Consider the following 13,053-nt stretch of genomic DNA (forward strand, 5'->3'; position numbering starts at 1 on the left):
CTAGTGTCAAACTAATATGCCTGCTTGTTGTTCATACACCGGTCTTCATCTTTTGTTTTTCTTTAAATTTCAACTATATATATATATATATATATATATATATATATATATATATATATGGCGTTAGGAAGGGCATCCAGCTGTAGAAACTCTGCCAAATCAGACTGGAGCCTGGTGTTGCCATCCGGTTTCACCAGTCCTCAGTCAAATCGTCCAACCCATGCTAGCATGGAAAGCGGATGTTAAACGATGATGATGATGATGATGATGATATATATATATATATATTGCAGAAATCTAAGAAAGAAAATTTCAACATAAAGATTACAAACTACAAAGTTGTGCACATAGAACTCATTAAAATTTTTTTTACTTTAAATATACTTACAACTATGTAGTTTAATATAAAGACAGGTGGAAGGAAGGAAGGAAGGAAGGATGTCTTTTGACTTGAATTCACAGCAGCCATTTCATAGTATTTCTTAGATGAACATTTTATTCTCATTACCTTGGTGTGTCTATCTATTAGGAATAAATGTTAGGCCATCTACGAATTTCTGTTCAAGGAATTAAGTCCTTCCACACTATATACATTAAGTAATGTTATATTGCATCCTTTAAAACCTCCATGCTTCCTGAAATTCACCAACACTACACCTGATATCCCCCCTCCATACGCATGCAGACATGTATATCATGACTCGTACACTATTCACTTTCCTGACATTTGTACATAATTCTACGTACTGTACATACACCTTTGATGAGTTGTAGTGCACCTGAACATTATACACGATAATTTCATTATTATTATTATTATTATTATGGTGATGATAAGGGGTAAATATAATAGTCACTGAGCTTCATTCAGTTCAAACCATTTGTCGATAGTTGTTTTTTGTGTTTTGATTGGAATGGCTTCTACAGGTTACCAATTTTACAGTCTAAGTCTCTGATGGTAACTGCAGGTACATATGAGACAAACCCAATCGTATCCAGAACAAATTCCGTGAGACAGCATTTCATACTAACAGTACCATAATTCCAGAAGATACTGGAAGTCAATGGATAACCAACATCTGTTACTAGTTACCTGCAGGGCTCCAAGCCCAGGAAACAGAACTCTTCCAATGCTTGTTTCTTGAAGTTACTACATATCAGTTAAAGTACAACCACTGCTATCCACAAGGCACTCTTGAGAGAAGAGGTCGATATAAAGCTGGTTCGCTAAGGACCTTCCTAACAGAAATATCCAACCCATGCCAGCATGAGAAACATGTTAAAAGATGATGATGATATGTGTGTGTGTGTGTGTGTATACGTGTACTATGTATATATGAATAATGGCATTATAGTGGAATTATATATATTTAATAATATAAGGTGAAGAAGATAGAAAAAACTGAACAAGTTGAAACATTGAGAAACTGTCTATAATTTCATGAACATACTTACTTTCCTTTAAAGAAAGCTATATAAATTATGGATGAATAGTAATTGACAAATTGCAGAGCGAATAGTTTGAAGGTCAGGCTATTATCATACTCTGTTTGTGTACGTAAACATTCCAAATCAGTCAACCAGAAAGCTGCTCTTCTGTAAATCTGATTTAGAAAAATTGAAAACATATTTTTGTAGACATTATTGGCATATAATGTTGATGATGAAAAAGATAATTAACAACAGAGGGAAAAACTGCCGGGTTAAATGCTTAGCAGCATTTTGTCTGTCTTTGATGCTCTGAGTTCAAATTCCACCAAGGTTGACATTGCCTTTCATCCTTTCTGGGCTGATAAAAGAAGTACCAGTTGAACACTAGGGTTGGTGTAATTGCAACTTAACCACTCCCTCAAAATTGCTTGCCTTGAGCCAGAATTTGAAACCAATAAAGTGGAAGATCAAAGTAATAGTTTCAAATTTTGGCATAGGGTTAGCAATTTTAGGGGTCAGGGTTAGTCAATTATAATGGCTCCAGTACTTGATTGGTACTCTATTTTATCAAAATTTTTGTCACACCACTACAATAACCTGGTAACTGACACAGGACACAGTTTCAAACAACTATAGTGGAAATGTTAGTGACTAGATCACAGGGATATGACAAAAATTTTGTTGCCTGTAACCTCATTTATTATTGATCTGGAATAACATGGTAGATTCATACAGTTCTATATTTAAGAGATGAGGAATTATGTACATTATTTACATTTGATGGATATTTGTCCTCGTCTTGTTTGTTGTTAACACAATGTTTCGGCTGATATACCCTCCAGCCATCATCAGGTGTCTTGGGGGAAATTTCAAACTTGGGTTCTCATTCCTAAAGTATTTTTCAATGTTATTATTATCATTATTATTATTATTATTGTTGTTGTTGTTGTTGTTGTTGTTCAGGTCACTGCTTGGAATCGAACTTGGAATCTTGGGGTTTGTAATGCTTGGTATTTAATGTTTATAAGATTTATACACAACCTCTAGCCCTTGGGTGACATTAGTGGAGTCTAATCTGTTGTGAATATCAGAACCAAGTCTCTGAACTAGGGAAAGCTATGAGTTCTGGTTTCTTTCTTTCTTTCTTTCTTCTGATAAAGCCATTAAAAATATACATCAATAGAGAAACCATAGAGAGCCTCCCTTATGCTTATCATGGATTCATCTGTAATATCATGCATCAGCAATCAATCAAAGACTCTGCTTGTACTACAGGTGAGTTGTGATGCTGAAGTAGAAGACTGATGTTATACTTACTATGTTCAATATCATGATGATGAGTAAATTGATGCAAGCAGAAATTAGTGTTGTCATTAAACCAGCATTTTTGTAAATGATGTTCTCTTCTCGTAACTGAAGGGCTGCCAACATTGACACTCGGAAAGCTATCACACCCAAAACAGCTGCTATCGCGATGCTAACCTAAAATTTGAAAGAAAAAAGAAAAAAAGATGAGGAAATATTTCGGTTTTGGAATATCATTTGTTTGATAAACAAGGTGCAGACGTGGTTGGGCGAAGAAACTTGTTTCTCAACTATGTGGTCTTGGTTTCTGTCCACTACATGGAAGCTTGGGAAAAATGTCTTCTATTATAGCCTTGGATCAACGAAAGCCTTGTGAATCAATTTGATAGATGGAAACTGAAAGAAGCTCATCATGCATGTGTGTGTGTGTGTGTGTGTGTGTGTGTGTGTACCCTTGTCTAAACATCTTGTGATAGTTCTAAATGAGCACCATCATACAAGCAAGGTTATTTTGTTTCCAGTCTGCAGGGGAAAACATAACTAGTTACGGAGAAATATTACCTTGCTTAGAAACTGGTGAGCTATAGAAAATCAGCCTCAACCCCAACATATTCCGTTTGATCCATGCAAGCTTTGGGAAAAGGTATCATTAAATAATGCTGATGTGTAACTTGATCTGACATTGAGTGTTGAAACTAAAACAACAACAACAGCCACCGCCATCACGTAACCGGTATGTGAACATTTTACATTCTACACTGAAATATCAGATAAAGCTTAAAACCAGGATGTTTAAACTCTGCTAAGATTTAATACAAACACTATTTATAATTTAATATAAGAATACTATCTATCCCATTGCTAAACAGGTTTGTCCGGTGAAACAGTGGTGCCTTTGTCAGGAATTCTGAATAATCTGCATATTGTGAAGTGTTATTTGCTAAACTGCACTGGGACTTTAAACCTTAGCTGTAAGCTTTGTCAAGTATTTTAAATAATATAATGAACTTATTGTATACAATACTCAGGTGCATTACAACTTGCTGGAAACAGTTAAAAGGAGAGACAAAGAACAGACGTAGAAGTCAAATAAAGAAAGACAATAATGAAAGCTAGGAGTACAAGCAGAGTACACAGAATAAAACACAAAAATCAAGATAAGTGAACATCAAAATAGTTCTAAAGAATAAGGGAGCATAGTTAGTAGTGTTGGTGGATTTTGAGAAGCATGGAAGTTTTAAGAGATGCAGTACCCTGATTAGGACATGGGTAGTTTATTCCAGGTTTCAACAATTCTGAGAAAGATAAAATGTTTCTGAAAGTCATGGTGTTTTTTGATTTTATAAGCATGTTGTGGTTGTGTGGTAAGAAGCTTGCTTCCCAACGACATGGTTCTAGGTTAAATCCCACTGCATGACACCTTGGGCAAATGTCTTTTACTCTAGCCTCAGGCTGACCAAAGCCTTGTGAGTGGATTTGGTAGATGGAAACTGAAAGAAGCTCGTTATATATGTGTGTGTGTGTGTTGTCCCCCACCACTACTTGATAACCAGTGGTGGTGTGTTTACGTCCCCACAACTTAGAGGTTTGGAAAAGAGACTGTTAGAATAAGTATGAGGCTTCAAAAATTAACAAGTCCTAGGGTCAATTTGTTTGACTAAAACCCTTGAAGGTGGTGTCCCAGTATGGCTGCAGTCAAATGACTGAAAAAGATAAAAGATGTCCACAAGTGGTTGTAGTATTGGATTCAAAAAGGTGGCCAAACTTATAGGAAAGATGGTGGATAATCTTATGGATTTCTACCAAGGCAGTTGCTGGATGTTGAAACTTTAATGTGTTGATACCAGTTTAAAATTGGTAACTTCTTTTATTTACTGATGGCATTTAGTAATAGTGTTGATGGCAGTATTTGTGGTGGTCATGGTAAGAATAGCAGAGTTAACAATGATGACTATATGCATATAAGAGACAACATATTACAAAAAGAATCAATATTTGTCACACACTAAAACCATGTTCAGGGAATGATAGGTGAATTACTATACTGGACCGTTGTCCTGGGCCCACCACCACACAATATATGAAAAAAGAGAGTATTTAATCCTTCTGTTACCATATTCCTGTTGAAATACACAGTCTATGTTTCAATTAATTTTTTAAATAATTTAAAATTTTAGTAAAATAACTGGTGCTTGGAACACAAATTAACATGAAATTTTGATGAAGTCTTTTAATTTAATTTAATTTTTTTAACTAAGATTCACTTTAAAACATGAATTTTGTATCAAAGAACCAGGAGTGATTTCAGGTTGGTTGGTTTGAAAAAGGTTAACATTATATGAGCTTACCATAAACAGCATAAGTGAATAGGAAAAACAGATAACTGGTATCTGGCGAGTCCAAAATGGGAGGTATGGTTCATCAATCTAAGAGAATAGTCAAAAAAGAAGAAAACAAATTTTTAAAGAGATTTAATAATTGTTTGGTTTGCATTTAAAAAAAAAAAGATATTGCAAAATGTTTTTACACATAACTGAAACTCAGTCGTTGTCAAGCCAACAAGAAACTTCTAAATTCTGTCCTATATGTAAAAAAAAAAAGCAATCAGCATAACAGACAAGCTTTCATTCTTCAACAAACAACCACTGCTGGCTCCTCCCTACTACTCCAGCATATTTTATCTCCTCTCTTTGTCTGTTCTACCATGTCCATCAACATTTTCTTTTATGAGCCAATGAGGAAGCCTCTATGTCATTATTCAATCTGCTAGAAAAAGCAGCCTAGAGTAACTAACTAACTGGCTCTCTGTCAGTTACAATGAGTGCTCAATTTGATCTGATCAACAGAATTGTCTGCACATGAAATTAACATAGAAGTGGTTGAACATTCTACAGACACACATACCTTTAATGTAGTTCTTAGGGAGATTCAGCATGACAAAAGAATGTGACAAGGTTGGTTCTTTGAAATACAAGTACTACAGCCCAAAACTCTCAGACATCACATCCTCCTGTCTTTAAAAAACTGTAAGACACATTAGATAATGTGGTTTTAGATACACTATTTATGGGGTGGTCATGGCTGGAATTCCTTTGATAATAAATCTGCTTGATTATTGCCAACCTAGAGCTAAATAATAACATACAAGATTCATATATTTTTCTACTTAGGTCCACCTCAACTCACTTTATGTACATGCACTCCTCTTCCACTTTTCCTTCCATTTGTGGTTCATGCCCTGGACTCTAACTTAACATCTTTCTTCCTTCCTGTACAAAATTACAAGTCCCTGGAGGTTGCTTAAAATCAACACATCAAGTTCGTTGAGAAGGAGAGCAAGGGCTATGAGCATTGAATTCCTTTCTCAGACTAGTTTTGAAAGCAAAAACAAAACATATGTAGTTGCCTGACTTGCTTAAGAGATGATTGTTTGAGGTTAGTAATTCAGATATTGTTGTTTCATAGAGCAGAGACCATTGAAGAAAGAAAGAAAGAAAGGTTTGAAGAAAGAAAGAAAGAAAGAAAGAAAGAAAGGAAGGACAGATTAAAAAGAGACCAAGAGAGAATGAGAGAGGGGAAAGGAGAAAGACAGAAATAGAAAGATGGAAATGACAATATTAATACGGAAAAAGAAAAGTAAAGACAAGTCACACTATTTAATACTTTCCAACTAAAATTAAGGTGATGAAATTTTCATAAATCAAATATCCTTTCTTTAAAGAAAAAAGGCAAAAAGAAAAAAAAGTTGCACTCTAATTACCTGTGAAATTGGATCTCTTCTATATTTTTTATCATTGGCCATCTTAGCAAGATATTCTGGGCGAGGCGGTTCCTGAAATTATAAAATAATATTTGCTTGGAATCGAGACTTTTTTTTTAATACTTGTTGAACATTTTCATTATCAGAAAATATAACCATGTAAAAATTAATTTTACAAAATACTTGTTGTTTTATATTCATTGTTCCATGCTACTTTGGATGGAATATTCTTGTTGAATTGATGCAACTACTGAAGGGGTGTGGTCGACTTTGGTTAGATTGTTGGGCTCATAATTGTAAGGTTGCAGCAGGGCTGGATTAAGACCCATAAGAGGCCCCATGTACTTAAAATATTTTGACGCCCCAATATTTATGTAATTCAAAATATAAACAATAACAGACCATAAACTAAATTTTAATTTTTCAAAAAGGAACAAAACTAACAGTAAGATGGAAAATAATGTCAAAAAAGAAACAAAAAAAAAAACTTTCTCTCCAAGAAAAATATTATAGAGGATCCAAAAAAAGAGAAAAAAAAATGTGAGTAATAAGTGAAATATGAACCAAAGCTTCCAATAAACATGTTTAAGCATTAATCAACTAAAGTGCTAGAACTCCCAATGTATTTAGCCTCAAAGATGTGTTCATATTTCATATGAGATCAGGTTTTTATCTCATTCAATCCCCAAATCCAGCTGTCTACCATCAGTTTAATTTCAATCCTGCGATCCTATCTTTTTTGCCAGTCTGAGTTATTAGTGGGAGGCCAACCCTTATTTAGTCAAATTCTTATCATTGTCATTTTCACGCACACCCCTTTTTCTACTCTCTTATAATGTCTACTTGTAACTAATGTCTGCGTTAATTTTTAAAATATGCAAATATATATTTTTGATCAATCCTAACTTAATAGGGTAATTAAATATATCGGCACCAGTACCAGTAACTCACTAAGAGCACCAGCTGCCTGGCTTTCGTGTCGGTGGCATGTAAATAGCACCATTTGAGCGTGACCGTTACCAACGTCGCCTCCCTGGCACGTGAAAAGACATTCGAGCAAGTTCGTTCCCAGTCCCGCTGGACTGGTTCTTGTGCAAGTGGCATGTAAAATACACCATTTCGAGCGTGGCCGTTGCCAGTACCCCCTGACTGGCCTTCATGCTGGTGGCACGTAAAAGCACCCACTACACTCTCTGAGTGGTTGGCGTTAGGAAGGGCATCCAGCTGCAGAAGCTGCCAAATCAGATTGGAGCCTGGTGTAGCCATCTGGTTTGCCAGTCCTCAGTCAAATCGTCCAACCCATGCTAGCATGGAAAGCGGACGTTAAACGATGATGATGATGATGATGATGATGATGAATAAAATATTTCAAAATACTATTGAAATTTAATAAAAAAAAAAGTGGGGCACCTCTTCTTCTTGATAATGAAGGTTCCATTGCCATTGAATGACAGCTTGCTTTCTTTTCCAAAATTCTAAAAATAATGTACCTGAAAGAAAAGTCAATTGAAATAATATCAAAACAAGAGACAAACCAGAGGTAAAGAAGAGAAATTTCAGCTGGAGAAGAACAGTCATGGAAAGAAGCTGTATTGAAGAAGAACGCAAGTGATTATATTTATATGATGTTGGAAAACAAGTCAAGAGATGGGAGAATATATCTAGTTATTCTATATATGAAAATGACACAACTTTCAGATGACACAGTTGACCTAGATGTATAAATAACTAAACTGGATCTTCAAGGGAAGAATAATTTACTGCAGCAGACAAAAGCCTACTGCAGCAGACAGCAGCCTACTGCAGCAGACAGCAGCCTACTGCAGCAGACAGCAGCCTACTGCAGCAGACAAAAGCCTACTGCAGCAGACAGCAACCTTCTGCAGTAGACAACAACCTACTACAGCAGACAACAACCTTCTACAACAGACAATAGATTATTGCAGCAAACAACAGTAGACAACAGCCTACTGCAGTAAGCAACAGTTTACTGCAGTAGACAACAGCAGCAGTACATATGTGAAATAATGATTCTTAACATAACTTGAAGCGCACTCTAATTTTTTTAAATATATTTTGAGTGTGTGCTTATGTGTGGAATACATTGAAATAAATCAACCCCAGTGTCCAGCTGGTACTTCAGCAACCTACAAGGATGACCATGACAGGGTTTGAACTCAGAACATAAGAGAACATATAAAAAAATGTATTTCGTTCAGTGCTCTGCTGATTGTGCGAATGACTGCCCAAAATATCACTGATGATGAATGCCATGTTACTTTATAGCACTGAGTTCAATCCCTCTCTGCATCTAGAGAAAATAAAGTATGACTGTCTCTTTGCAATTCACTCAATCTACCTTGTTTTTTATTGGATCTGGTCCCAAGTTCTCATTGCAGGTTGCATGTTACAGCTAAGATGCTATACAGACCCATTCTATGTTAAGTTCAACATGTACTAACAGATAGCACCAGTTAGATATTTTGCATAACAACGACAAAGGAATCTCTGTTGGTTCTATAGCAAAGGGATGTCAACTTATCACTTTCATGCTTCATAGGAAATCAACATTGTTGTTGGCAGTGACATTTTAACAAACGACTTTTCTATGCTTGAAAGGGTCAGACACCTTTTGTACCAATACTTACCTGTTTCCAAGCAAGGCAGTATTTCCCCATGGAATATTGGATATGAATGATATTTGTTCACAACATACACACTACACAGACACGCACACATATAAATACACGCACACATATATAAATACACACACACACACACATACACACATATATAAATACACACACACATACATACATATAAATACACACACACATACATACATATAAATACACACACACATACATACATATAAATACACACACACATACATACATATAAATACACACACACATACATACATATAAATACACACACACATACATACATACATATATATATATATATATATATATATATATATATATATATATATATATATATATATATATATATATATAACGAGCTTCTTTCAGTTTCCACCTCGTAAGTTCACTCACAAGGCCTGATACAATGATAGAAGACACTTCCTCAAGTAACCATGTAGTGGGACAGAACCTGAAACCATGTGATTGGGAAAGAAACTTCTTAACCATACAACCATACCTGCAACACAATATTTTTTAAAAAAATATACTTTTAGAAATAAAAATATAGTTTTCAATCATTAAAACTTACCCCAGAAAGACATGAAAATTGCAAAAAATACAGTTGCTCCGTTGTCTACAATAGCACTGACCCTAGAATGGGAACAAGCTTCAGAAAGATTCCAATATGGACATCGATGGTCACATAGAGGACACATAGTGATGTTAGTGCTTTGACAGATTTCATTACTGGAAAAAAAAAAAAATTAAATAAATCAATCAACTATGACTCCCGTATTTAGTTATTTAATAAAATGTCAAGATTTCAAACTAATCCAAAAAGAGAAAATATAAGATTTTAATAAATAATCAATTGACAAAATAAAAGACATTCACATTAAGTTGCATATAAAGATTACCCTTCTGTCATTAATAATTAAAATATAGTTAATTTTTTTATGTAAATTTTACCAAGAACAGACATTAAGTTTTTTAGAAGAAAATTCAGAGAGTACAGTTATATTTGAATGATTATAAAATATTTTTGACAATGTAGTCCTTGATATGCTAAAAGAAGGGATGGCCAAGGTTGCAATATCTTTGGAACATGGGTTTATAAAGGTAGTGAACTGGCAGTGTTACTAAAGCATTGGATAGAAAGTCTTATAGTATATATCATAGCTTTCTGTGATCTGAATTCAAATCCTGCCAAGGGCTGACTTTGCCTTACGTCCTTTCAGAATTGTCAAATACCAGTTGAGTACTGGAGCTGTTTCTCCTCTTTCTCTATCTGTCTGTCTGTCTCTCTCTCTATATATATATACATACATACATACACACACACATATATATATATATGTGTATATATATATATATATATATATATATATATATATATATATAATCTGTCTATCTGTCTCTCTGTTTCTGTGTCTCTCTGTCTGTCTGTCTCACACTGAATGAGCTAATTTAAAGCGTCCAAAGAGGGAGTATTCAAACTGCAGCCTAACCAATCCTTCTACCACCACTCGGTGAACTTACTCACAAAGTAAAGAAATGGGTCTGTTCAGTCAGAGTTTACTCAGGACTAAACAATAAAAACAACAACAAAACATTATAACAAGATGACGAAAATAGTGATAATGATGATTACACAAAGCCAATACAATTCAAGAAAATGAAGGTACTTTTACCTGACATAATTATCTCTCATAATGATTAATCCATAGACCGTTATACCAAAGCCAACAATTGCTGCTGGAATCAACATGAGGGTGTAAAATCCAAGCCAGGCAAAATAAATTCCTACCTTCTCACCAAAATATTCTCTGAAAACAGAAACAGTATATTATTTTGAAAAAGCTTTTGGTAAGGCAAGAAACAAACAAACAGACAAACAAACAAACCCAATAATGACAGTTTCAATTAAAATGTTATCTTTTACTTGTTTCAGTCATTAGACTGTGACCATGCTGGGGCACAGCCTTGAAGAATTTTTTTAGCTCAACGAACTGACCCTAGTACTTTTTTTTTAATCAAAGCCTGGGACTTACACTATCAGTTTCTTTTTGCTGAACCACTAAGTTACGGGGTGTGTGATAAACACAAACACAAAGACACACATACATACAACAGGCTTCCATTGACCAAATTTACTCACAAAACATTGGTCAGCCAAGGGCTATAGTAGAAGACACTTGCCTTAAAGTGCCACACGGTGGGACTGAACATGAAACCATATGGTTGCGAAGCAAGCTTCTTGACCACATAGCCATGCTATGTATACATGTGCGTGCATGTATATGTGGAAATATAACACTTCAAGATCATCTGGCAGGCCTCTAATTCTTTTTAGGAATAGTATACCATTGACTACATGGGCCAATTTGTCCTTTCTTTTTTTTTGCAAGATGGTAGTATGTGGTTTAGTGGTAATTTGGTTGCTATTTCCAGCAGGTTTACTGACCTCATAGAGACTTCCTCACTGACTCAAGTCATAAAGTTATATTGTTGTAAGGTGAAGGTTTTTCTTCTACCAAATGACAGTTGTTTTGTGAATATTCTATGCTAAATTTATCTTCACCTGTTAGAGTTCAGACTACTCTCAAATGTAATGCATATTTATTCACATGGTTTTAAGTTTATCACGTTTTATCTTGTAGCTTTAAAATTTTGATGATGTCATAATTTATTTTTAGAATAATATTGTAGGGTAGGTGTGAGAGGTAAGATCTGGCCAGTTTGGATATAAAACAGGTAGAATATTTGGAACGCTTATGGCCAGTTTAAATGCTAAAGAGTTGAAATATCTGTTAACATAACTTCAGTTCAGATTCTAAAACTTACTTTATTTACATAGTTGGAATGGTTTTAATGGTTAAAATGTCAGAACAAGCAGCAAGACTTACTTTATGTAGTGCAATGGTTGAAATTTGAGAAACTGACTCCAATGCCCCCAGTTGTCATACAGATCTTTTCGAATATTAGGTTTTGTCGCTTTTTTCCAGTGGCCCTGGAACAAAATGTACACATTCATTTTAAATGGCGAACATATAAAGTTAAATTTACAAAATATAATAAAGCAATCTTGATCTCCAATTTAATGTTAAGGCTGTTTTAGAATATAGAATACTGTGTTATTTACTTTGATTTCCTCAAGGTAAATAATGCAGTGGGGGCACATGACTGAGTGGTTAAGGTGTTGGACTCATGATCGTAAGATTGTGGTTTCGATTCCTGGACTGGGTAATCCTTTGTGTTCTTGAGCAAAACTTCTCCATTTCATGTTGCTCCAGTCCACTCAGCAGTAGAAATGAGTCGAGCCTGGAGAGGGATGGGCTCCGCCAGGCTTTCTTGTCCAAGCTATGCTGCATGGCTGCAGCGCCCCAATGACCCCGAAGGGGTTAAGAGACTTGTTAACTTGTCAGATAACACAGTATCCATGTTAAGTTGGAAATCAAGATTACCATTTGGTACTAATATTGCTTCTGTTGCTGTTAATTATTTTAAAACATGATCCATTTTAGGGCCTCTTAAATTAGTGAGAAAGATGGGAGGAAGTAATTGATAGACCAGAGAGCTGAAGAACAATTGCAACAAAATGGATTCCACTAATTGCATTCAAAGACAAGGTGGTGGTGAAGTTGGTGCTGATGGTCTTGAACCAAATGACAGATTAAGTCTACCACCAATAAATAGAAATGGCTCATTTGACAGGCTTCCATACAGTTTCTGCTTACCAAATTTCACTCATACAACTAAGCTCAAAACAAACTTAGGTTAGAAAACCAAGATGCTGCACCAAGAGGCTGAACTCAAAGCCATGTAGTTATGAAATGATCTTCTAAACCACAGAGTCATATCAACACCCAAATGGTTGTTTTCAGTTTGTACAACATCCCCTCAGTTAAA

General features: G+C 35.1%; 1 protein-coding gene across 15 annotated transcripts in view; it reads right to left on the reverse strand.

Annotated features, from left to right (window-relative positions):
* The window catches only part of LOC106874663 (anoctamin-4-like), a 97,617-nt gene that overhangs the window by 18,729 nt on the left and 65,835 nt on the right, over window positions 1–13,053 (reverse strand). For all 15 annotated transcript variants that reach the window (XM_089363432.1, XM_089363430.1, XM_089363442.1 and 12 more), the window contains 8 exons: window positions 12,051–12,154; window positions 10,836–10,970; window positions 9,734–9,891; window positions 7,907–7,986; window positions 6,497–6,568; window positions 5,085–5,162; window positions 2,749–2,913; window positions 1,456–1,604 (listed from right to left, as the gene is read on the reverse strand). In XM_089363432.1, coding sequence (XP_089219558.1) covers window positions 1,456–1,604; window positions 2,749–2,913; window positions 5,085–5,162; window positions 6,497–6,568; window positions 7,907–7,986; window positions 9,734–9,891; window positions 10,836–10,970; window positions 12,051–12,154 — 941 coding nt within the window. The remainder of the gene's footprint in view (window positions 1–1,455; window positions 1,605–2,748; window positions 2,914–5,084; window positions 5,163–6,496; window positions 6,569–7,906; window positions 7,987–9,733; window positions 9,892–10,835; window positions 10,971–12,050; window positions 12,155–13,053) is intronic.

The sequence above is a fragment of the Octopus bimaculoides genome, chromosome 15, assembly GCF_046866305.1.
Source record: "Octopus bimaculoides isolate indiv1 chromosome 15, ASM4686630v1, whole genome shotgun sequence".
Classification (NCBI taxonomy): domain Eukaryota; kingdom Metazoa; phylum Mollusca; class Cephalopoda; order Octopoda; family Octopodidae; genus Octopus; species Octopus bimaculoides.